At 41.3% G+C, this 26,877-nt stretch overlaps 1 protein-coding gene and 1 long non-coding RNA gene across 2 annotated transcripts in view; one reads left to right on the top strand and one right to left on the bottom strand.

Annotated features, from left to right (window-relative positions):
• LOC128760312 (guanine nucleotide-binding protein G(i) subunit alpha-2) overlaps positions 1–26,877 on the top strand; it is a 35,742-nt gene that overhangs the window by 1,285 nt on the left and 7,580 nt on the right. The window contains exons 2-4 of the mRNA XM_053867614.1: positions 21,829–21,871; positions 22,172–22,313; positions 24,242–24,402. Of these exons, the coding sequence (XP_053723589.1) occupies positions 21,829–21,871; positions 22,172–22,313; positions 24,242–24,402 (346 nt within the window). The remainder of the gene's footprint in view (positions 1–21,828; positions 21,872–22,171; positions 22,314–24,241; positions 24,403–26,877) is intronic.
• LOC128760313 (uncharacterized) lies at positions 3,341–5,768 on the bottom strand. Its single transcript, XR_008414827.1, has 3 exons — positions 5,606–5,768; positions 3,918–4,112; positions 3,341–3,843 (listed from the first exon to the last, which is right to left on the bottom strand). It is a non-coding gene; the product is annotated as an uncharacterized LOC128760313 (long non-coding RNA).

Raw genomic sequence — 26,877 nt, 5'->3', positions numbered from 1 at the left:
AGTATATTGACTGACATGACACAGATGAAAATATATGTCATTATCATCAGTGTACATTAAAACAAAAACAAACAAAAAAAAGTGTACCTGATCAGCGACTGGAGAGGGGTTCATGCGTCATGAGCGGAAGCCTCCAATGCCAAGTTGCCAAGTATTTGCAAGCAAATGTCATGTTTTTCAACCATTTTCCGCACCATACAAATTAAAATACAAATGACAGGAGACACTGGAAACCCGAAATATAAAGCAAAAATGATAAAGCTGATTAAACTGTGCAAGCTTCAAGCAATATCTGAATTCACATGCCACACCCCTTAAAATGAGACAGTAGCAGTTTGTAATGAACATAACTTAACAAAGGATTTTTCGAGTGTTTGTAGTGACCTTTTTTTCTGTGTGGTGTTACCTGATTCACTTGCATAAATCGGCAAAAACCATATGACTGGATTGACTGTTCTGATGTATTTATCAGTGCCTGGCGCTTCTTGTTGGCCTGGACTACGTGCCTGACGGTCAATCTAATGCAGTGTGGAATTTGACGTTCTGTCTTGTCGCGCTATGACAGGCATTTCTAATTGCACAATGACCACAGCAATGATGACATGAAAACCAAATGAAAGCTCCACAGCTTTGTCCATCTGTGGGAGAAAAAAAAATCACTTAAACTCAGACTACTGCTTCCTCAATAACCGAGTTCACAGCTCGACAAAGCTTGCATGTTGCGGGACCGGGTCATCGCGGAAATAAACACAGACATGTCAAGCCCTTAGGAAGAGTCGAAGAGTCAAGTCATTTTTCAATCTGAAACACCAAACATGTGTGGCAGACATTCTAGAGACACAAGGAAAACAGAAACAAATGAGTGTAACTTTATTGAATAACTGTAAAAGCACTCAGAGAGTGCAAACATCTTTCACTCAGCTTCAGTACACAAAGTATCCATCAAGAAGAAAAAAGAAAAAAAAAGCCAATCTGACACAAATACAGATTTCGTCCTAGTCTGTCCATAACTCTTCAAGTTATTCTGGACACCAACAGACGATGACGCCATCAAAAACATAATAATTAAGTTGTCAATGTTGTTTGATTTAACTTTATTTTCAAATAAAATGCAGTCCTTAATTGAAATCCGGAAATGTGTTGCAGCATGCTGGTGTTCTGACCCCTGCTGGATGGCGTTGAACCATTGTTCTGATGTGAAGTTTCAGACTCCTCAAGTTAAATATTTATGTCGATATTGAGCCGCCACCTTCATCCGTCTGAGTTGTGTCAATATGACAGGTCGAAGTGGATGGACTCAATGGCACGGCGCCAACTATATATGCATTGGCTGACGTCTTGCGATAAGATGCATATCTCGATACTTTGGTGATACGCTATATGGCAGCATATGGTAGTAAGAACTGTCGCCTTAAGAGTGACTATCAGATAATGCAGTACCATATCTGTGTGAAAACAAGTTTACTATTATGACGTCAAGTTAACTGTGTGCTGCAGTTAAATTTCTCAGTCCCACAGAGGAATGAATTGATCTCTTAATCGACGAAATAACTCCGCTGTCTCAAAAAGAAAATTATTAAAAACATCTCAAATACAACGGCATAGATTACTAAAAATATCAAGACAACATCACACAATGAAGAATTATTGATATTATTGATACAGCAATAAACTGTTTACTTTTTCGTAAAGTGTCTTTGATCTTTTTGCAAATCAATATATTCTCCGCTTGTTAGAAAACTTTTAACCTGACCATAAGGCGACAGCAGTCTTTAATACTACCCTAGGTTTACTCCGGTGTTCGCTGAGGAGACGAGTGATAGGTGAATCGCGAGGAACAACAGTCACTCAGAATGAGAAAGCTCAAGTCAGAAACACTTTTTCGATTCCGCCGTCGATCCACCCAGAAGTATCAAGTTGAGTTGTCCTATTTTCTTCACGACTTCTCCACTTTGAACTCCCTGCGTTTAAGCCTCCACCGCATAATTCTCACCTAAGGCAGACCATAATGATAGAGATTCTCAGACGTGACTCGCATCTTATGAGCTGGAGCAAAGCTCAGTCCGTCCACAGATGACGGTTCTAGAACTGCCCCGTGCAGTGAAATGATATGCTTGTGGTCCTTCCGTCTCATCTCCTGGTCATTGATAAATAGGTGTGTTTTGTGCCGAGCCTGCAAAATAGAGCACGGTGGCTGCAGCGTAAACTTTACTATGTATTGATTTGGCTCTGGCAACGCCCGGAAAAAGCCTTCCAACACGGAGGCTTGGTGCCGTCACAGTGATTTACTGAGCATCATCCAGGCTCAGAATGTCACCGAATGTAATTAGAACGTGAATGTGTTCATGCAGATGTATTCAATTTTGAGATCAGCGCGATATTGACAGTCTGGAGACAAATCCGTGGAAAATAGGATCATCTCTGCAAGAAGAGTTTGATTCACTGAGATGTAATTGGATGCATTTTTTTTGTATTTTTTGATGCTAACAGGCACCTTTTAACTGGAACTGAAGTAAATTCAGTCTCCCCTTCAACTCCTTCCTTTTAAGTTCTACGAAGCTCCATTAAGCTCCAACTGCTGCTCTTATCTTGATTTACATGCAGCGTAGAGTGTGGCGAATTGGAGAACCAACCTTGTTTTTTGTAAGAGTTGCTAGAAGCAAGACAAGTTTCAAATAAACAAATTGACCTCATTAAAATCTCCAAGAAAGCTTCCACGACACTTTGTAGTTTCAAACTCGCTCTGACTGTCGACGTGAACAACAGTAGGATCAGAAGGAATTAGGGTTAGTGTTGAGAGAAAATGAAAATGTGCACAGGTTCTACTCTAGGTTGGTCGCAATGCTCGCATTTACTTTTTTCTACCTTCTATGTTAGCACAAATCCTGTAATGCAAAACTAGAGTGCAGCTCAGAGCTGTCCTCCCAGATATTTACATAGTGGACACACGGAAATGACGTGTCTGAACTGTGTCACATGAGGTGTCCGATTAAAATTCATGACCACCGATTCTGTTTTCTTCATCATTATTTGTTGTTATAACTTGCGCGACTTGAACTCCCATTTTCTATAACACATTGCGTGCAATTCCTAATGAATACATAATGAAACATAATGAAAATATGTAACATTATTTGAATATCTAATTGTCAAAGGTGTTATGTAAACTTTATTTTTTTTAACTAATGGTTTCGTGTTATTTTGGCTCCGCCCTTCCACCGATCTCTGGCGTTGCTCCGATGTATGATCCCTTTGAGGAGGCAGCTTATAGAGCTATTGTCATAGGGCTAGAAACCAGTTCACTGTTTAATTCAGGATGGTTGGAAACGGGCTGAGGAAAAAAAAAAAAAATCGCCACCCACGATACTGAACTGTGCTATGATTGATGTACTTCAGCTGTCAGTCACTCACATATGAAATCAGATAAAATACACAGAGGCCTACTATACATGGTGGTAATGAAATTCAATATACAATACAAATTAAATGGACGTATGTCTGCTAAACAGAACAGCACTGTACTGTGACTCTGCAGTAAGGATTATGTAACAATGTGGTGTGTTTCCATATGTGCTAGTGCTTTTAGTGATCCAAGATGTTGAGCAAAATAACCATCAGACAACATACGCCTTTCCGTTGTTCAGACGCAAAAAGAAAACAATGCTGTCATGATTCGCACGATTCCAGTCCCTTCTGAAATCCAGCAGGTGTAAGTATTCGTTCACTCCCCGTCCTTTCATTACCAATCTGCTCTTTGCACGTCTTAAATTTTTCATTCCAATCGCTGTCATCAGGGCCATTCATATTTCAGGACGCCTCCACCTCTCCCACATCATGGCGACACTGAATAGACAATCCACAAAAAGAGCTATTTATGAATATGTAAAGAATCGCCATCAATCAATGCACTTGCTTACTGATGCTGGAGGAAGTCATTGATGATTCAGCTGACTTCTGGCTGCTTTGATTCACTCTGGCACTCTTTATTCTCTGCTTGCTTGGGACCTGAACAGTTTTCCTTCTTCTTCCTTTCGCTACTTAAGGCTGCTTTAACTGGCACTTCTTCTGATGTGGCTTTAGAAAACCTGGGATTAGTTGAACCTCGAAAAACCCTGAAAAAAGACGTATTAGAAAAACATTTAAAAAAAATAAATTAGTTCAATGTATTAACTAAACTGTAAATAATCATTTAATAAGACTTATTTCTGCTACTTATTTTAAGAAGTGGGAAACATCCTTGTCCAGGATTTGAACTAAAAAATTTTTTTTTGAAGAACTGTGCGTGCAGTGAGTGGCAATGGTATTGTGAGAGTGTCTGGGGATGAACCCCATAACTCTATTGTTCCACCAGGCAAATCGGGTGACTTGGGTCAGAGAGTTGTCATCGCAGTCAGGCCTGTCTCTGCTCTGAATCCGCCTGGTTTCTTCATTCTTCTTCAGTTATAATGAAAAATGTGAGAAATACTATGGGTATCTTTAAGCCGGCTTTTAGCTAGAGAGGCGTCAGGGTGTCCAGGGTATTTCCTAAACTGAAAAACATGAGTATTTTGAGACCCTGTTGTTCATTTTTTAGCATAACGCCCTAAATTTCCCATCATTGTTGCCTGCCCTAATCCTTGCGCCATACCAGCTTCCAGGAAAAAGGTGTTTCTCTCCAGCAATTTTGCTGAATTAGATCCGAGTTTCATGCCTCATGACTTTGCTATCGTGGCCGCCATATTTCTTTTGGGCAACATCTTGCAGTTATCCACATCTTGTGAGACTCGCATTTGATTGGTCGACGTGGCATGGAAGAGCGATGTTATTGGTGGGATGTTTGGGGCTGCTGCTGTTGTGAGTCTTATCGATGATATATTTGTCCTTCAATATTAGCATTTAACTCTGAAATGAGAGTTGTACGGACAAAAGGTTTCCTTCAATATTTGCCACTCAATATGCAGGAAATGGAGTTTTGTGGCGGGGTCTAATTTCAAAATTTTGTGGGGGAGTATTACTCCTCTGGCACCTGCGACAACCGCTGCGCCATATATAGTCACCAAATATAAAATTGGGACACCCTCTCTTAAAATCCTAGCTAAAAGCCATTCTTCAGGGTATTCTGGCTAAAAAGTAAGGCATTGAATCTTCAGTGCAGGGCATTTCCAAGATGCCCAACGCCCCGCTAGCTACAGGAGAAGCCAGCCCTGGTCGGGCTATTAGCATGAACAATTGTATATGAAATATTTTTAACTAAAATTAAACTAAATTAACCAGTCACAGTTTGTTCCATTTGGAGACACGATTTTTTAAATACAAGTAAGAGACAGAACTGTATCTACATCAGACTAACTTATGCTTTCTGACACTTATTTCTCCACTTTTTTTTTTTTTTAAGATGTGTTTCATAAATGCTCATTTTCTTTGTCTTGTGCATGAAAATGTATTGTACTGCTTCAATAGGTGAGAATGTCTGAAACAAGACAAAGGTTCATCTGACAAGTGTGGAGTTGTTGGTGAGTGGGAGTGAACACGTACTTCCAATTGTTGTAATTACGATAACACGGAAAACGGGGTTGCACTGCAACCAACGCTGCAAAACGCTGAGATAGAAACTTTCTCCACTTACTCGTATCTGGAAACTGGGACTGGATAGCAACTCTATCAGAAAAGGTCTAACTAAATGATGAACTTAAAATAAATCTGAATCTCTGAACCTTGGAATGTATTGCTATCAAAGGTCCCAATTAAACATCCATGAATTCAGCTGCTGGTCAGGAGACGGAGTTAATCCGCAGATTCCCTCTGACTGACTGAGTTCTTGATGTATATTCTGTTATGTGTGCTTGAAGATACATCTGAAACACTTAGATGCTCAGGTTCAGGACTGTAGATGAAAGGAACATGGCATATGTATAAGACAGTGAAGACATGGATCAAAGTATAAACTACATAACAAAGTTGTGACACTGATGAAAAGATTTGACGACAATAGACATGAGTTATGTCACCTGCGAAGAGAAAACGGCCATTTACACCGACATCGTGGCAGCAAATAAATATCACAGCTGCAAAATTGAATTCATTATTCAAAAGAACAGACTCAGGGCCGAGTCGTTGCTTTATCCAGTCAGATCGTACAGGAAATGAGTGAACACACTGGGGTGCAGGGTGAAGGTGAGTGGGAGGGACGGAAACTTTCGCTTGGTGTGATTCAATTGGAGCAGGTTGGTTATTCATTTGTCAGCCTGGTGCAGCCTGTGGACCCTGGCTGCTGAGTTTATGTACAGTGGTGGTTTGGAAGAGAGATCCATCTGAGATGTTGCTTTGAGCCTTTGCAAATAGTTTGTTCTGTTCCTCCTCCATTACACACAAATCTTTATGTCCTTTTGAGGTGTGAATTCATGGGATTTTACGCCAGTCCTGATACAATGCTTGTGACAACTACTTGATGAAGTTGTCACAAATATGGAGACTATTACAAATAAAACATCCATTTAAAAAAAAGCAAGATAAAAGGCACCAGCGTCAGCTTGACCTGGGGAATACAAGGAATGAAAAATACAGAATTGAAGAGTGCTGAACGAGGCGGTAGAAAAATGCAAGTGCTCAGGTAAGACAAAATAATGGCAGGTTTTGGAAGTCTGTAATTATGGAATGCTGATACGCTGCTGGGTTTCTAAACGCTGCAAATGATGTCCATTAAAAATGAAGCAGAGAGCAATGTTTCGACATTTACTGAATCGATGACACTAAAAACTGTACTTTTTAATCTTGAGAAGTAAATCTCTCTCCAGTCAGCAGCAGTCCAACTCTTCTTATGTGGAACGCAGGATTTCTGTTCCGCGAACGACAGACTTCAGTCATTGTGGTGTTTATTTCTGGATTTTTCTGTGAAAAACACAATCATGCTCAGTTCCACCTCCATGTCCGCTGCTTTTCAATTCGTTTCAATACATTTGCTCACATGAGATTTCTTCTGATGCCTCTCATTAAAGCCGTGGCGGCGCACGTTGCATCGTGCATGCATCGTTGTTTACATGTAGCGGTAACCCTGTGGTGTTTTCCTGACCTTTTAAAAAGCCTGGAAAATTGTATGAAAGTCCGAAATAGAACTGTGGCATGCCGTGATGGGAAAATACATGAGGGAAATCACATAAAAGCGTCACTTGCTAATCCGATGAAAGCTTGTGAAGCCTCGGGTTCATGGTCATCGAGGAGGTTGACATTTGTTGAACCTGAAACACGGAAATCCAACCACCACACAGGCCGTAAGAAGAGCTTCATATAACTTTTCTTTTTTGTCTGAAACTAAATCTGTTTTGTCTGGATTTCTGGGGTGAATTGCAAGTCGCTGCTTGGCAGCTTCATGATGAACAAATTCCTTCTTACTGAAGGTAATATCAGACAGTTTGGTGTTTGTGACACGGAGGTTAATGAGCTCGATGAGTGTGTGTTTATGTGAAATGTTAACTCAAAATGATAATGGATAAATGACAAACGCCTCGCTGGTGGCATTTTGAGTCGGCGTGATTACGTGTCAGGCTTTTATCATTAGTGAGATAAAACAAATGAAACGGGCTCAGTTGTGTTTGCAGAAAGTTCTTCATCAATATCAAGTTCCCAGTCATGGATTGTCACGCGGCCCTTGTTTTGTTGCTGGGAGTCTTGGCAGCTCCTGGACAGTAGACACGGTGTATCAAGGGAGGTGGGCCTCAAATCTGTGCTATTTATTTAGAGCGATGCACTAAGGAGCCCAGTGTGATGATTCTAACACAATATTTGAGGTGCATTCAAACACTGTCTACATTTATTGATGTCCATCTTCAATATATGAAAGTTTGCTCATGGACTTGGTGCAAACATTGAAGCCTCATTATGACAAGCACGATGTCAGCCAACTGATGTCACAGCTCACATCTCCTGGATTGCCTTCTGCCTTAGGGATGCTCCGATCGGTTGGTCGCCGATCGTGATCAGCCTATTTCTGCGTGACCGGTGAATGCCAATCACTACCTGTCACTGCTGATCACAATAACCGATCACGTGCCACAGCCGGTACTCTGATGAAGTCCCGCTAGTTGTGATGTGTCTGCTCCTCCCTACTCGCTGCTCACTCGGTTGCAGCGCGTCTGAAAGCCGTGAAAGTTCTTTCAATCTGTCATGTAAAGTCTGCATCTTGCAACACATGCACGGGACAATACTGTGTAGGGAAGCGCCTTCAAAAACACGGCATTTAAAGCACCAGGATTTGACAGAGCACAGAGAGTTTTTTGGGCTCATGAAAGTGAGAGCAGCTGACGCTTGCGGCACCACCGGGTCGAAGCGTGACGTTCAGAACTGCCCAAGAAATATTCATTAACATCACCGAGCTCGATGTCAAGCCTTTCTCAGGTGTCCTTAATGTGGAGACGGAAAAGGCAGAGTCTGACGCTTGTCGGCCACCTGAATCTGAAACTGTTAAAAACGTCTGCAGTGGAAACTTTCATAAATGCAGTGCTCTCTGTCTCGGAGTCCCACTACTAGTGGCCACTATGTAAATATTTCATGGACATAGCAAAGAGACTCACCAAACTTTGACATCTCACATCAAAATAAATGTTCGTTTGTCATTCTGACATAATAGTTGCTACATTCTGCAAGTTTGTCTTGAAGAGGTATATTAAAACGTGTCTGAATTAAAATGATTTAATGCTTGATGTTTTCACATAAAGGACACAGAAGATCTCATCATTTTGATTACAAATTCATTGTCAATCCATGTGATCGGTATCAGAACTCTGCCTGATCGGTATCTATGATCGGCAGCAAAAAGCCTGATCGGAGCATCCCTACTCTGCCTGATGTTAAAGTAAGGTTTTCAGCTAAGAATCATCCATGGATTGTCTGGAATGATGAATGTTTCATATGATACACATCACCCTTGTGAGGAGAGTCTTAGCAGCAGAGCAGCAGCAGAAGGAGTTCCTGCCAGCTGGCTCATCACGAAGACCGCACAAAACTGCGTGTGGTTTTTATGACTGCTGCAGATTTTTGTGGTCCTGGAGGCATTATTGGTCAGCAACTTTTTTGCACTTAAGAAACCACTTACCGTCCTGTGTCAGACACCACAGCCTCTTATCAGGAAGCAGATGGATTAGTCACACGCGAAGCAGAAGTCTCACTACAAGTCTTTAAAAAGGGGAAGTTAAAACATGATTGCAACTTCTTGGCGACTGATTCTGTCTGTCAGGATGGACATGTTACACGCGTGTTCCATCAAACTCTCTCTGCATGCAGTCGAACAGCATAACTGAATGTGTTTTGGCGCCATGAACGTTTAAAATTCGCTGATCACACTGATTCACCAATATATCCACCAGGGGGAGCAGCCAAGAGTCAAACAGTCAACAACATACTCCAAAACCAACATGGCAACCGTGGAAGAAGTATTGATCGTGTACCTTTTGCACAAAAAAGGAAACAGAGGCAGCGCCTAATACATATATATCGCCACTGTAGGATGGAGAATTTCCGCAATTGTAATGTCTCATTAGAGCTGCATATCAGCAACACTGCCCCCTCTGGTTTCCGGTGGTACTGCTCCATTTGGTCTGTATCCATAAGTTTTGTGGAAACATGCAGAAATCTGGAGCAAATGAATGCAGAGCACGGAGAGCAGGCTCTGTCCATATCTGGATCCGTTCGTAACGTCGAGTGTAAATGGGCCATGAAGGTCCACAGGAACCACCTGCATCAATGTACACTTTCCATCCTGACACAGAAGGTGCTAACCGGGTCACCAGTGGTTCTCACTGGAGAATATCATCAAGGACTCCCCATTCCCTTTCATATCTCTTAAACTCTCTTATTCTGGCTGGTAGTTCAGCAGCAAAAGCTTGGGGCAGACCCCGTGAGTCCCTTTTCCACTTTCTATTCAAACATTTTAACATCCTTGTGGTCTACATTGAACGGCGAAGTCCTGCTCGACAGATGGTGAGGGAGCGCTGATATTGCAGCTCACACACGCAAACAGATGATTTTACTGGGGCCCCCATGACACATAAGGGCTCGGGACGAACCTTGTTATTAGCAGTAATATTTATCAAAGACAACTAGAAAATGAGGCATTAAAACTATGACAGTATACACGGGGGTCTCTAAACTCATTCCTGTTTAAATCAGGAAAAGTTTGAGTTTGATTAGAAACCATTTCCTCCATTAGAAAAACTAACAGTGAATTAATCTGTTCCCGCTGGATTCTTCGGAGCAGCAGTGATACTGTGATGAATAGAATAATCATCGCTCTCGTTTTCTTCTTTTTTTAAAACCTTCCTGAAGCTCGTATAATTTTCCAGTGTGGTCCTCAAAGGGCCGGGTGGAGGGTGCAGTTTTGGTTCCAACCAAACAAACACACACACTTTAACTGATACAAGCAACACCAGACTGAGAATCAACTGAAGATGTGTGTGCAGGTTGGGTTGGAACTAAAACCTGCACCACCCCGGCCCGTTGAGGACCGGTTTGCCCACCCTTGCCCTAAAATCTCCTGTGGAATTGGATGTAAAATAAAGGTGAATACTTGACTCTCAAAAACAATGGAGCCAGAATTTCCTGGTCAAAATACATGTTCGAAGCTCAGGCTGCTGTTGGCCACAACTCACTGCAGAAACAACACTGAGGCGCTGAGGCTGGTCATAATTCCCAACTTCAACTTTGCCTGGTCCGTTCCAACACGCTTTTTAAAAATAAAAATGTGTGAACTATGAATATGCTGAGAAATTAATCCGGCAGAACAAATGTATGCGATCTATTAAAATGTTCAGCATGAAGGGCACAAAAAAGAGAATTGTAATTTTTGTTGTAATTGGGAGGATTAGTCATAAACTTTATGGATCACTGTAAATGAGAGATATTGTTGTTTTGAAAGTCATGGTTTCAAAGCAAATACTCTTTTTTTTTTTGTGTGTTTTATTCATGATGAACATGGAGCGTAGAAGCTTCTTATGAACCTCAGTTTCACCAGCCGCAGAGAAGAGCAGAACAATAGGGAAAAACTGTCAGTGAATTATTTTTGCTTTACATAATACGTCTCACCAACAGCCCACACAGACGTAAATGTGTATCTGTCGCCATGGAGACTAATACAACACATTCACTATCAAAGCATAATCGGACTGCACGAGACCAGACAACCAGGTCAAATGGCAACATGATGGGAACTGGTTTCCCAGGTTTGACTCACTGTTTTTTTTTTGTGTCTTTCTTGACAGGAATGTTGGGCAATGTGCGCCGTTTCAGCTGATGTTAGGAGACTATTGAATGTGCTTCTTGCATGAACACAGTCACACTGCTTAGCTGTTCACCCTGCGAACATGAGGAAGCAAACAAGCTTTGCAGTTCGAGTTCAGTTCTTAAATGATCCACGAGCGAGAGCAGAGTGAGCACAACATAAAAGCAGAAACAGAGATATGCATTCATCATTGATTTAGTGTACTCTTTTTTTCATTTAATTCCTTCATTGTTGGCTTAAATGACGTTTATTTGCTTACGCAACACATTTTTTCGATGTAGCGTTATTCATTTTTTTACGTTTTTGTTTTTCAAATCTGCATTCATTACATTTTTTTTTTTGTGGAATTGTTTTCTTCCTGTCAATTCTTCTTGTTTTCTTTCATCACTGTTCTTATTATTAATATATTTATTTATTTTCCGTTCCTTGTGGCAGTGATCTGAATGTCCAGGTCACGTAGTACTTGGTTCGGTCATGATTACTGCAGTCAGTGGGCAGTATTGAGGTTTTCTAAATTAGAATTATAGTCATAGGTACACAACACCAACTCAAGAGTTGCCTGCTGAAGTCCCACTTGTGTTCATTGGTAGATGTGCTGGAGGGTTGTACGGTGCTGGACGGTGCTCAGTTTGGTGGAGAGAGACTGAAACCATCCGGTTCCTTCTACTGAAAACAGTACCAACTGCTGAATGGGTTCAAAATGGACATTAACAGCACTTTTTTCATGGGTTGAAATTTGCTATCATCTGGATGGTTGGTGTTTTCCTTGCACATTTGAGCCATAAAATGTTACCACACTGTCAAAAACTCAAAGTAACTATGATCGACTGCCAGATACTGAAGCGTAGGGAAAAGAGCACCAACTCATGGCACATTTTTCAAACAATTCTGCAGCCATTAAAGCAAAATAAACCCAGGAAACCTGTAAAACCTGTGCAATTGTACTAACAATACCTGCAGTTAAGTGCAGTGTGTAGTTGAATGTCTTGAGTTGCTGTGTGAAAGAATGTGATTTCAACCTTTGACCTGAAGTTGTTTTATTCCTTCACTCCTTCCCTGCAGGGTGAAACAAACTATCAACAAAAGTAATGTAAAATATTCTCATTCAAGTACAAGTACGTGTTGCGTGCCTCCTGGTTTGAAGGGATGACACTCCAGGTGTGCACGAGTGCAGGGAGACAGCAGAAACAGACTGTCAGAGTGCAGCTCAACGTGGAATAAAAAACCCTGTGAGGTGTGAGAGAAAGCTGAGTAGCTCCCTGACAAACACCAGCTGTGACGTTTGATTTGAAAACAGTCATGTTACGGCGATCCAGATTGAAGTCGGCTGATTAAAGGATAAGGAACTTTGCAGCAAGCTTGGTTAAATGCATCAAGTCTGTTTGTTTTTTGCCTGCAATGTTTGCTCCTTCATTATTAATGAGGACACAAATTCACAAAGTAGGTCCTGGGAACAGTGTGTGGGAAGCTTGTGTTCCATAAGTGTCTGTCAGTTGTTCGTCTGCCAGATTCATTTAGAATCAGCAGCCGATTAATCTTCATGTGTAAGAGGAGGATGTCGTGAGAGATAGATTTGCTATCACTTATGCCATGTCTGATGGAAGGAAAGATGTCTCTCCCGCTGCTCTTCCTCCTCCGTCTCTTCCTCTCTTGGCTCTATTGAAGATCTGGCTTCTGTGAAGAGCCTGCACTCACCAAGTATTAGAAGTCAATATCGGTTCGCCTGATTGATGCCGTGAAAAGAGCTCAAGAGGCTCACTGCGCATGGGCTTCACTCTGAATTTCTGAATCTGCATGTCACTCCTGAGGCGATCGTTTTTCCCTCCACAAACCCCAGTCTTTCATATACAACTGCTGGAGTTGTGTTTAGCACCAGCCTTGACGCTGCCAAGGGAAACTGATGCTTTATCCAACATTCCTGCACTCCACCGTATAATCCAGCATTGCCTGTCAACAATGAGGTCCTGTCCACACAGAGATGCAGTGGCTCTTGACCACCACAACTTCTGTGTGGAATAGGGCTTTTGTCATGTTTTCAGTCACTGATACTTTTTCAAACCTGATCTCGGCGTGGATGATTTGATAACACGGATGTGGACAGCTGATCTGTCACTTTTTGGAAACGATGACATCACTGCCGCATCTCTCTTGACACCATCCCTGAAAAGCAACAGTCAAGACAGACCTCAGAGCGGTGCTGATTCTGGAACAGCTGCTCAACCAATAGTAAATAGTAGCTCAAAATCTAGCGCTGCATTTCCACGAGCTGCAAATGATAGTGCTGAACACAGATGCGCCGTGGGCATCACAGTTCTCTACAGAGAAGCCAGTCACATATAGAAGTTTTTTTTCAAGCAAATGTTTCCACAGACCGCAAACAAGTGCTGGTACAGGATTACTCTCTTGTCATTGCAGGTGACCACAGATCTGGTCATAGATCAGCCTTGTGGCATCACAGTCTCTTTCCACACTCTGTTTGTTATGCTGCTATTCGCCAGTGCCACACCATCCTCTTCGTTTCCTGAGTAGTTCAGTGCCTGCTACAGGCCTGGCATTTGTACTACGTTCATTCAGTTTATTGCTGTAGATGTCTGAAGTGGCTTTTTTACAGCAACATTTCATGTTTTTTAATGGAAGGGAAAATGATCGGATCGGAACATGTGCATCTCTGTTTGACGTTGTGTTTTGTTGCTTCTGTGGGGACTTTTTCTGTGGTCTTTTGTTTTTTGCAGTTCTTTTGATCACTTATTTGTCAGTCTTTTAGCACTCTCAATAACTCAAAACATTATGAAAATGTATGAAAATAAGGTCAATGTAAGGGCAAACTTGACAACATTTTGTTGCTGTTTTTTCAGAATATATATCGTTCACCTAGATGGCTTGGAGAACTGCTACATCTCTGGAGCCAGTCCATTCAGGAGTATCAAAATAAAAATCGACATTATTTCAGAATAGCTACAAAACCTTGGTTGCAGGTTAATAGTGTTGACGTCACTGGTGCATACAATGTTTAGACAAAGTCAAGTGAAACAGGTTGTTTGCTGCGGGTGTGCCATCTTTGAGTGCTTCTGTTGTTTTCTAGAAATCATGTGTGTTTTGAACTCATTTACTTGACGTACTCAGTGTTCCGGTTACACGTGTGCGTTCCCTCTGCAGCGGCGCTCGCTTCAGGTCAGGCCAAAGACACTCAGGATGCAGAGCGTGCTCGACGGTGCCGCGCTGAATCCCTGTTCCTTCCTGCGAGGCAGCTGACCTACTTTTCCACTCCAGGCGATAACATAATGTACTATATCCAGCCATGTAAAATTCCTGTTGCTCTGCATGTGACTCTCATTTGCAGTGGCTCACTATACTTGCAGGTGATGATACAGTACATCAGAGACAGTGCAGTGCTGTGACGTATTTTACTATAAGCCGTCCCAAACTGCTTAAACACAAGTTTCATACAGCATGTATGAATCATAGGATGTATTACATCATTATTAATAATTATTAAATAATAAGTCCCTGCTGTTAATTGGAGAGAATGTGTCGGTTATATAAGTGGAAATTACGACGATTCTTCTGTTAAATGTCAGCCTGCTATTGGACATTGCATTAAATACCAAACCTAAATTGCCTCACAAAAGGTCAGACAATGTATTACTATAAAGACAGAGCTATATTAGTCCCGCGTGACATTAGACCGTTCAGCCTTTCCATGAACACAACCTACAACACACTTTACTGTACGCAGTGAATTAGCGCCACTATTTATTGTTATGGAATGTCATATTGTCGGTTGGAATATTTTTCTCCACAGTAATGTGCGGCCCTGATTTAAATCACACTGCATCTCAGTGTTTGATTCATACTCAACGTGATAAAGCCATTCTAAAATTAAAGGCATTTTTTTTTTTACATTGCAGTCCAGTGCTTTGTGTCGAATGGAGCTTTGCTTTTCAAGGCTGAATCAGTCGTGACAACATCGGTGGGAGGCAGCGGGTTGGGATCAGAGGAGGAGAGGATTGGTGTCGCAGTCTGTTGTGTATCTCCCAGGAAATCCACCATTGGACAATGGATGGCATATGACGCAGCCATATGCGGAGACAGTGTTGTATTTCTCCTCAGAACAGCACGCTCCAAGAACGTGTGACTTCAGCTCTCACAAGGTCTTTTTTGCCAAAAGCAGAGAAGTCTGTGACACTCTTATCATCTTTTTTCTTCATAGGGTCCTTGCTGTGTTGTATTGTATGAGAATGTCTGTAGTTTTAAAGAAGTGGTTGGCAGATATTCTGGCGACAGACCAGCAGGATTACAGTACAGATCTATCTATCTATCTATCTGTCTATCTGTCTGTCTGTATACAGTACAGATCTGTCTGTCTGTCTGCCTATCTGTCTATCTGTCTATCTATCTGTCTGTATACAGTACAGATCTGTCTGTCTGTCTATCTATCTATCTGTCTATCTATCTGTCTATCTATCTGTCTGTATACAGTACAGATCTGTCTGTCTGTCTATCTATCTATCTATCTATCTGTCTATCTATCTGTCTGTATACAGTACAGATCTGTCTGTCTGTCTATCTATCTATCTGTCTATCTGTCTATCTATCTGTCTGTATACAGTACAGATCTGTCTGTCTGTCTATCTGTCTGTCTGTATACAGTACAGATCTGTCTGTCTGTCTGTCTGTCTGTCTGCCTATCTATCTATCTATCTGTCTATCTGTCTGTATACAGTACAGATCTGTCTGCCTGACTATCTATCTATCTGTATACAGTACAGATCTGTCTGTCTGTCTATCTGCCTGTCTGTCTGCCTGTCTGTCTGTCTGTCTGTCTGTCTGTCTAAAACCTTTATTGACACTCGTGGAGTATTAATGTTTGTCACGTTGAAAACACAGTTATTGGAACAATCTTACCAAAATAATATTAAGGTTTTGTCGATAAAGAAGAAGGTAAGCCAGGGAACCTTTTCACTGTGCAAGTCAAATAAAGCTGGCAACAGTCTGTGACAGGAATCTGTCTTGATGTCTATTTCATAGAAGATGAAAATAGACGAAATGGTGCTATGCTCAAAATCTGCTGGACCTTGTATAGTCATGTTCAATAACCAGACGTTGCTCAATTCTGTTCAATATAGTTAAGTTGTTATTTTCATTTGACCATTTTCAATAAAAGTGTTGACGCACATAAATCCTGTTAAATGACTGTGAACGATATTTGCATTTAAAAATATGAAATTATAATCTAAAAGAAAAGAAGTTACATTAGAGGGTTGATCTAAGATGCATATAAAATATTGATATTATGTGCAGAGAATAATATAGAACCATAAGAACACAACTAGTTGTGTACATTTGTTGTACATTTTACTGTTCTGTTTATGTATTTTTACCCAATATGAAGATATTGTGTCAAATTCATGGCAGCAAACCCATAGAAGGAAGCGAAATGTAGGTTTTAGTGCCAGATCCAAATACGGTTCTTGGAAAGCTATTACACTATCTGGGTCATTAAGTGGGGAGTTGACTGTGCGCTGGAGTGGGAGGTTCGTGTTCTCTGTTGAATTGTTTCTCGTCCATGACTAACATTTAGAAATGCGCTGTGACTCACAGCCTCCTGCACTTACTAATGTGGAAAGTCAATAAAATGCGTCACTTAATATTTATTTCCCTTTTGGTTTGGGATTTTTATTAAGATGCTTTCAGGTGAGGTTTAATTGTATCCGCCTGAACATGCAGACCCATTTTTGAGCGGAAGAAAGTGAAGAACACATGCTGTAATTGTGTCTTCACTTTCATGTCTGTGGTTTTTGGAGCTTAAACTATATGTGTCTTGCCTTCGACTCCTGTTAATGATCAGTTGTTTCTGACTGTCATGAATTTACATGAGTGATGGGTGGAAGCGAGGCTCGGGGAGAAGAGTGTAGCATCTGTGAACAGCAGTTTGCTATCATGCCAAGGGCACTACAGATGCTCCGGCTGCTCAAAATGAGTCGTAGGACTTGAATGACAGGGAACATAGGGAGGGGTTGCAGTGGCGTGTCAGGAAATATGGAGGCACAATACATGAAGGTCACAGTACATACTGGAGATTGTACACCATGTTATTGAAAAAAAAAGTTGAAAACGGATATATAAACCATAGTTTATTTGTGTTTGTTATATAAGGAACTCGAACAAATTGGATAAGGGGATTAGAGTCACAATGTAGTTCATGCTATTGTTCTTGATCCTTCATGGATAATGTTCTTTCATTTACTGCTGTCATCCGCATCTTTTCAATCTGTTTCCGTCTTGTTCCCAATTCTGAGATCGCAGGCGAGCCACGGGGGAACATATTGGGTTACCAGAAATGCTTCAAGTGGATTGCATCATCTCCTCTGTGCCAAAAAGATTGTGTATCAGAGAGAGTTGGGCTGACTATCAAACCTGACAAAATAAGTGTTGCTCCTGCCAGCTCTGCACACGGAGGAGTGTTTGTCATAATGACCAGTTGTCACCGCGTTGCCAGGACTGTGACTTACAAATGCTCGTGTAAGTAGTATTTAAGGACCAAACCCAGTGATATTTACGATGATCGCTTCTACAAGTCATCAACTGGAGACTGAGTAATGTGACTGATTCATGACTCCTTATATCTGAGGCTTTGCAGCGGTTGTCATGTTGATTATTTGATGTTTTCTGTTTCTCTCCATCATAAATAATCCAAGATCATGAGAGCTCCATGTGAGACTCCACATCAATGTGTTGCAGTGATTCAAACATCTGCAGAATTTTAATAAGGGCTTAGTCCCTCACCATCCCAGCACGTTCCAACAAACATCCCACCTCAAATGTGTGCATTTGTTTTTAAACGGTGGAAGAATACGATAAAAAGTGTTTGACAGCTCAGTTACTTGATGGTTTTTTTAATGCTGTTCCATAGACCAAGGTCACATGAGTGTCTGTTGGACTGACTCTGCATACATATGTAGTGTCAGCACTGGCTCACAATAACCATTATCATCTTATCATCACCCTTAGTGTCCATGAGGCACAGTCCAACGGTGTGTGTATATATATATATATATATATATATATATATATATATATATATATATATATATATATGTATATATATATATATATATATATATGTATATATATATATATATATATATATGTATATATACCTGTATATGTGTGTGTGTATGTGTATATATGTATATATATGTGTGTATGTATATGTTTTTTTTTTTTTTTTTGGACACACAGAACTGTGCGTGTCAGTTATCTCTAGCTGTGCTTGTGTGCGTCACATATCCTATGAAAAATCCAGGGTGACATCACTGTTTGTCCGCTGATGCAACTCCAGCGACTGTCGAGCAGACGTGAATTAAAGTATTTCATTTACATTTTTAAATAGTTGTTGCTGTTGCTATTTTCCTTGTTCTGTCATGTACGACTCCCACAAGGGCTTTTGTGCTGGATTGGCAAAACAATCCTGTTTTTGTTTTTGTTCATGTTTATTTTTCAATTGGAAAACACATTTGTCAATAAAAACTAAATAAAAAAAAAAACACTCCAAAAAAGATCAGTTGAAGTAAATGAAGACAAGACAGGTTTATTGGATATGAAAAATGATTTTGTTTTCCCTGTTTCCTCTGGGTACTCCTTAATAATAATTATATTACTATATTATTAAGTACTGCTTAATAATAATAATTAACGATTTCAGACTGAGGGTTAAGTTCAACAAATTTAATAATAAAACTAACCGAATACACTCAACTTCTACACTAGAACTAGGAGGCAGGTAAACAAAAAACAGTGAATAAAATGGAACAGTTCAGAAACAACAAGAAGCGTCCATGAGCACAAACAGTGGAGAAGAACCAGAGTCCAAGGCACGGAATAAGTCCACAGGATTGGGGTAGAGGAACCACGGAGAACGGGCACAGACGCACTGTGAAACAAAGGAGATGAAAGAACTCAAAGCTCTATGCAAAATGTCCACGGTCAGGAGAGGAATCATCCACGATATGAATATGGCCACGGAACGTCACACCAGAGCGAGCACAAGCAACAAACTGACCTCGGTTGTCTTCTGGCCGGTGTTCAAATAGCGCGGTGGCATGATTGGGCTCAGGTGTATGTGTGAGTCTGTGGCACCTGTATGGCGGGAAGAAGACCCCCAATCCTGGAAGAGAGGAGGAGAGAGAGGCTGAGCAGGAAGCAGTCCAAAACAATATGACTAGACGTGAACCAGCACTTAGTCCTGTTGAGGGTCCCAGGGAGTACTGGAGCCTATCCCAGCAGTCATTGGGTGACAGAAAGGAATACACCCTGGACAGGTCGCCAGTCCATCGCAGACTTACTTAAATGAATAATGTTGGGCTCTAACTGTTTTCACTTCTGTGATCCTGCAGCTGCGCAGCTGTCTGCTTGTGGAGAAGTGTGTGGAGGAAAGACGCTGATTTTTCTGAAGTTACTGAAGAGACTATTCATTGATCATTTTTGACGTCTGGAGATGTACTTCACTTCTTTGTCAGTGATGTCTCACACTTTGTCCAAAGTGCTGTGAGAGCGGCGTGGATCAAGACTGTATTACACAGCTTGTTTGCGCTATTATCTTGTAAAATAAACATGACAACACTCTTTCATGTTTTAGTTTTGGCTGTGAAACGCCACACTCTGTTCCAGCTGCGGAAGAGCTCCGTCATCAGTTCATACCTGAGTTGACAATGACTTGTAGTGTTAAGATATAAGGCGGTCAAGTCGACGATTGTAAAGAGTTTCTAGCTTGAGAACATTGTGTCACACCGCTGATGATGACTTACTTGAAACGTGTTTCGTCCCTTGAGGCGCCAAGGTCCAAAGCTGCACAGCAGGGGCCGAATCAGAATGAATAAATGGGAAATGCCTGTAAAAGTTTATGCACAGAGTGTGACTGTCCCGTGTCATGTGCAACGCAATAGCGTGATTGAATAGGATCCATGTCACAAAATATATGTTGGATGGTCATAATATATAGTTCTCTTGTGATCCATAAATTATCCGTTATGATATTCCGTGTGGTAGGAAAGTGCATGATGGTTCTGTTTCAAAAGGACTATGTAATTAAATTAAACATTTCAGTTATATCCATCGTAAACTGCGGCATATAAACAAATATGTTTGTGTTGTGAAAACAAGTAGTACTTCCAACATGAATTTACAATTAAATGTAAAGCTAATTTAAACTAAATAAGAATAACAAAAATAATCCTGATAAATGTTTTCCCGCACAGAAAAAATATAAATGGCCAAACAAAAAACATTTCGGCTCCTTTGTTTCACGTTGACCTTGTGTTGTGCCAGTACAATTTCAGGTTCTTCTTTAGTCAATAATATTGAGCAACAATATTGAGTTACTTGTGCAAGTGTTTCTAAGGAGCAGCGTCAAGAGTGTTGGCAGTAAATGAATATACACTGTATGTGGAAGGCTCAGGGGCTCAGCTGTCTTAACACCGCTCTGGGGAAAAAGCTGTTCCCCAGTCTGTTGGTGCGTGTCAGTATCGTTGTGAGGCTTCCTGCCTGATGGGCGAGTGGAGGAGTGATTGGGTTGTGAGGCGTCACTTAACATGTTTGTGGCGCGTCTGTGGAGGTGGCTCGATCGGATGTCGATAAGCTGAAGGTCCCCTCCAATGTATGGCAGGAGAGGAGGCACATATGTTTAGGCTGGTCATGTGCACCCAAAGGAACTTCAAAGGAACCTCCTCCTCTCTGTTGCTAGTCAGTCTGTGTTGCCTGTCCATTTCTGAGGTCCATGACAGTCAAAAAGCACATTGCAGGCCTCTATTTTTTAATCTGTGGTGATAGAGAGTTTCATCAACTAGATCTGAATTTTCTACATTCAACTTAAGCCTTAAAATGCTCTGTCCTTTGAAGATTCTCCTCTTCCCCATCACATGCTGCTCACAAGTGGTCACCTCCTCTGGGGCTTGAAATATTAATGACTGCGCTTCATTCCAGAGGAAGGAAGGTGACTTTCATATGAGAACCTTCCCACAGAGGGTTTAATTCCACATCAGAGCTGTTCTCTGGCTTTGCTCATGAGCACTTAATGAGTGATGCGGCTGTTGCCCCGATCAAGTCGATGCTCCATCACTTGTGCCTTCCACACTGGCGGCTAAAGGACGCTCATAACCTGTGACGTTGCCAGGCATGAGTGACAGCTGTGTGACACTAAATGAAGTCCTGGACTTTATTTTTAGGCCCATCTCAGTGCTCCCTCATTAAACCCCAGGCGAGCGCAGGATGTGTGTGTAAAATGATGAGTGGTCCTGTCATCGCTCTTGTGCTTCCATCATCTTTGACTGGCCAGAAGGTCGGTCAGGTGGGGTGTCCCGCAGCCTGAAAAACTCATGTCGGATTCAGTTTCTCTCATTACAGAAAGTGGAGTTACATCTCACTTACTAGTGGGTTGGTGAGGAAGTGAAAGACTGAATATATATTGAAGTATAACCGGATATTATTATTCTGATGTTAGTGTTAAATTTCCTTGATTTTATTCACCAGGGTGTTTATAAATCCTTTTGTTAAATACTCACATGCGTTTAATGTTCCAACAGGTGCAGGCGAGTCTGGAAAAAGCACCATTGTGAAGCAGATGAAGTGAGTCACTTCCATTGAAAATTCCGCTGCTACACAGTCGAGTTCATCAGTTCCTTTCATTGTTTTTTTATTTTTGTTTTGCATCATTTAAAGAAGTTACAGTCACAAAAATGGCCACTGTTATGTTTAGCATGTGTAATACTTTTGCATCTTAATCATTTCTAAGTTCAACGATAATGCACTTTATTTATGACTGTATTCTGGTACTGGAAATATCTATTGGACTTGTGATTCTTTAGCATTATGTGCCTGCCACATCAAGCTTACCTGGCTCCAAAACTCACTGGTGTTTGTTTCCAGGATTATCCACGAAGACGGCTACTCAGAAGATGAGTGTAAGCAGTACAGGGCCGTCGTCTACAGCAACACCATCCAGTCAATCATGGCCATTGTCAAAGCCATGGCAAGTCTGAAGATCGACTACAGCAGCCCCAGTCGACTGGTAAGACCTGCTTTTTTTAACGTTCGCGGCAGTGCCATCGTAACGCTGACTGCAGTTCTGAAAAAAAAACCTCCCGAATCTGCACTGTTGCCTGCATTCCTCCTGTGACTGACACTAATGGGACTGAAAGTGGATTCAGCAGCAAGCTTTGGGGGGATTGGGGTTATTCAAAATGGCTGGCTTGTGACGTTTTAAGGGCATGTTTATTTTGGCGGCTGCTACACGCACAGCTAAGCTACGTCTTCATTTGACGCTTCATCCAATTCAGAAGCTGGTAGAAGCAGCTCGGGTTTGGATCGAACCAAAGTAAGGTTGTATGATGTATGTGTCCTTATGTGGGTGACCTGTAAGCACTCTGCTTTACTCCCAAAGTCTGGAAACATTCAGAGGTGAACTGTTGACTCTACATCAGCCATTGTATAGATTAAAAAAAGAATCAGGATAGACAGCACTTTTTACAAGCAGTACACAAAAGTTGGCACATAAATGTAAACTAGTACCCTAAATTCCAGACTATAGAGTGCCCCAGAATATTAGCTGCATCCACTAAATTAAAGAATGAAATAGATCTTGTTCATCCATATGCTGCAGTGGTCTAAAAGCCACGGGTGCAGTGGTGCTGTCTGCACCGTAGAAAGGTCAGCGGTGCTTAAAAATGCATGAGGATCACTTCTAAACTAGTTTTGAAAACAGGGTCCTGCATGGAGAGTGACTCATGAAACAAACTGGACAATGTTCTGAGCTTGAATCATCAACTCCTCACATCTTTTATTGGCATTAAAGCGCTCAAAATATAGTGTTTTCGCCTCCAGAGTTCCAACACCATAGACGGTCTCAACTCCAGGAGATCGGCTCTGTTGGCAGAGCTGCAGACACGCAGGCGAAAACTGCGCACTTTGAGCTCTTTAAGGTAAATAAAACGCCTGTTATTTGAGCAGGTAGATGTGACAAGGCTCAATATTTTGGCAGCATGACACTCTTCAACCTGTAAAAATCCGTATATTATTTTGATTTTATATACCGTTTAGTCAGAGTGGTGAGTGATGGAGGGGCTTAAACCTGTATCACTGGCAAAACAGTGGGCATAGTCCACGTCTAAATTTCGAAATATTTCTGCATTAGAGGTGAGGAGAGCATTGTGCTATTCTGTTCTTTGAGTGTTTTATTAAAAGAAACCTTCTACACTGCTCCACTGGGCTTGAAGTGTGCTGTAACTTTTTTGTTCTTGTGAGTAGCTTTTAAGTTTGTATTGATGGTTCTATGCGGCCGTTATGCGTTCATAACTGGATCGTGATGCATTGCTGACACTGTAGATTACAAAAACCTGCAAAGAAAGCACAAAATAAAATGCAGCGACTGAAGTGTTTCTGAGCTGCAGGCAGAGAACCAGTGAACAATTACCAGACGATGAACAATCAGTTAGGAGGTCGAACATCCCTGAACAGTTCTGCTGGCGGAGTATGAGTCAGAGCTTCACTGTAAAGAAAAACAGCTCGGTAAGTGAAAATTTCAGGACTGTGCCGCATACGGTCATTAGAGCATAGATGAGTTCTTTCGCACTTGCAGATCTGTTAAATGACTGTGTGGACGTGACAATGCGCTCAGAGACTCCCACTTGATGTTGGTTGGGGCTGGCAGAACTGAGATGAAACACATTTGTGCACGTTGAGGTTTTTGCAGTTGATGTGAGATGTCTATTTTTCAAACTGTTTCCAGTGTCTCATAACCAGCAGCGGTGGCTCTCAACCATTGTTTGTGTGACTGAGATGTAGTTTATTGACAACAGAGTCCAGCGCCTCAGATCTCCTCAGCTGGTCCATAGTTTTGCTCATGTTGCAACACTTCTTTCCGCATGTCATTGAGCACCTAAGAACTGTTCGACCGATGTGTCTTAAACATGGTGCTTTCCATTACTGTTTTGTGTACAGGACGATGCCCAGCAGCTCTTTGCTCTGTCTGCGGCTGCCGAAGAGCAAGGCATTCTTCCCGACGACCTGGCTAATGTGATCCGGCGTCTGTGGGGGGACAGCGGCATTCAGAGCTGCTTTGCGAGGTCCAGAGAATATCAGCTCAACGACTCTGCAGCATAGTAAGTGTGATACATGACGTACTGTATGGTCTAGAGCAGTGTTTTTAAGCCGTGGCTCACCAAAGGTTTGGAGAAAATTCCTTTTAATTCGTGAAAATCATTAGCATCTGACACTGTCTTGGCATGTTATTTGCAGAAATTGTAGAACATTTATTTGTTTAGAAATGTCTCCAAAAAAGGGGTTGGCAATATGGCAAAAATATATTACTTATTTTTTGTAAATAACTATTTTGATTTTATCACAATATGGCATGTATGACTAACTGGTAAGTTCCTGACATTTTCGGCCAAAGAAAGATTCTAGTTTGGGGAATTTCCAGACAAATCCTCCATTCCTTGCCTCAGCTTCATGACTACAGTTATTTCTCTCTTCACATTTTGGAGCGCATTCATCTATCACCTGATATATTAGGTGAAACTGGATTATTTCCTATGGAACACCTGACACTTTCTCACTAGTGTAGTGTGCCGTGGGACACTGGTGAATAAAACTGGTTTAGAGACAGTTGCTCTGACACAGAGACAGGAAGCGGAGTTAAAAGTGGCAGAGTTGAAGATGCTCAGGTAGGAAGGACAAGATAAGACACAAGTATATCAGAGGGACTGTCAAAGTGAGGGGGTTCAGGCTCAGGTGGAGAGACAAGGAGCAAGTTGGAAATGTAAGTGCCTGGTAAAAGTAGAAGGGAGAACCTTTCAGTAGATAAGCCGGTGAAGAGGAGCGGTGTAACCAAGGTAGGTTTCAGTGGAGGAGGATGACTGTGTGACGGTTGAGAAAAATACCCATGAATAAGGAGCACAAAGTGAACAATTATTTTAAGACAAGAGCATTTTTCATGAGTGTTTGCAAGCACAGACTCTCTGGTGTGGCTCACAACATTTGATATGAAAAATGAAATTCAGATCATTTCATTATATTTTGAGCACATGCGGCACACTAGTTTATTTTTCTTGAATCATCTCAGCAAAAGAGGTTTTGTTTGAATGAATGGATATGGATGTCATTTCCTGGAGATGTCGAATAAGGAACAGAGGATTTTGCAGGTGTCCAGATTTGATTATTATACTCACTGTTTTCTTACATCACAGTATTAGTTAGCCTCCTATCTTAGCATTCAGAATCCCTCCTCGTACAGTTCGCGTCCTTGTCACTATTAAAGTAAAAAAGAAAATTATGTTGGAAACTGAACAATAAACTTAAAAAAAAAAAAAATTGCATCATCAAATGAAACTTAAGAATGCATCAGGAGTCTGAAAGCTTTTTTACATAATGGATGTTACTGAGCAAAAATAAAATATTCAATCAAACACCACGTTGCTGCTGTAAAAGATGCTTTGATTTAAATCTAAACAGCCCTGAGAATGAAGGATACACGTCTTACGTTGATGGATGGTTGGATGATTTTAGAGTTATTGATTTGTCTTAGAATAGCTGTGCGTCTCTCATCTGCTGTGATGGATTTAATGGTGTCATCCACTGGTGGCGGTGCAGCAGATGATCCACCCCGGGGAGTCATGAACAGAGGGAAAATAGACCAGTCAAGTCCCCTTGCGTGATTATTCATCTCCCAGGATTTGCCGCGACGAATACGGTGCTTTTGTGTCAACACTTTTATGTAAACATGGTGCCTTTAAATTTACTCAGTGGTCAGATGTGTGACTGTTATGTAGGCAGAGATTCTGACCATTGTATTCTCACAGTGGACAATTTAGACTATTGTCTTCCTGTTAGTAAATTCTGTACCGTAATTTTCAGTCTCATTTCTGTGGACGACTTATGAAGGCTGGCACGTTTTACCTTAGTATATTCCAGACAGGAAACAGCAGAGCCCGTCTGTTGCAGCTCGCCGTTGACGTCTCAGATAAAATAAGCCGACAATATAAATAAAACATTCAGAAGTTTGTTGCGCTTTGCTTTCCTGGTTACGCCACTACTCAGCGACATTGTAATTTTGCAAAGCTTTATATTGAACACACAAGCAGCGAAGCTTTTAAAACACTTCATGTGTTTTAAAAAGCACATGTGCTCATAGCTACACTAGCTACGAGCAAATACATGTAGCTTGTGTATTCGCTCACACTTTAATGTGAATCTACTTTGCTGTTTATTTGTGTGATCAATACACATTACGTTGTAAAGAGTTTTCCAAAAACACACCGTCGTTGAATCATGTCAGTGGAAAATTCAAGCGATATGAACAAACTTCAGAATGTTTTATTTACATTGTTGTGTACTATTTTATCCCAGAGACTGACGGTGAGTTGCAACAGGTTGTGCCTTTTCTGTCTGTAAATGAATTAGATAAGATAAATGTGCCATCAGTTGTCAGCGGAAATTGGTGGAATACCCGCCTTGAGAAAATTTCAGTCACTGAGAAACGATTTACAGACACTGGACTATAAGATGCTAATTTCTTCTTGCAGTCTGAACCCTGCAACTTATACAATGACGTGACTAGAATGTGGGTGTTTACAGGC

This window comes from Synchiropus splendidus, chromosome 6, assembly GCF_027744825.2.
Source record: "Synchiropus splendidus isolate RoL2022-P1 chromosome 6, RoL_Sspl_1.0, whole genome shotgun sequence".
NCBI lineage: Eukaryota > Metazoa > Chordata > Actinopteri > Syngnathiformes > Callionymidae > Synchiropus > Synchiropus splendidus.
Note: the sequence above shows the minus strand (reverse complement) of the source record. Positions and strands in the feature narration are given on the sequence as shown.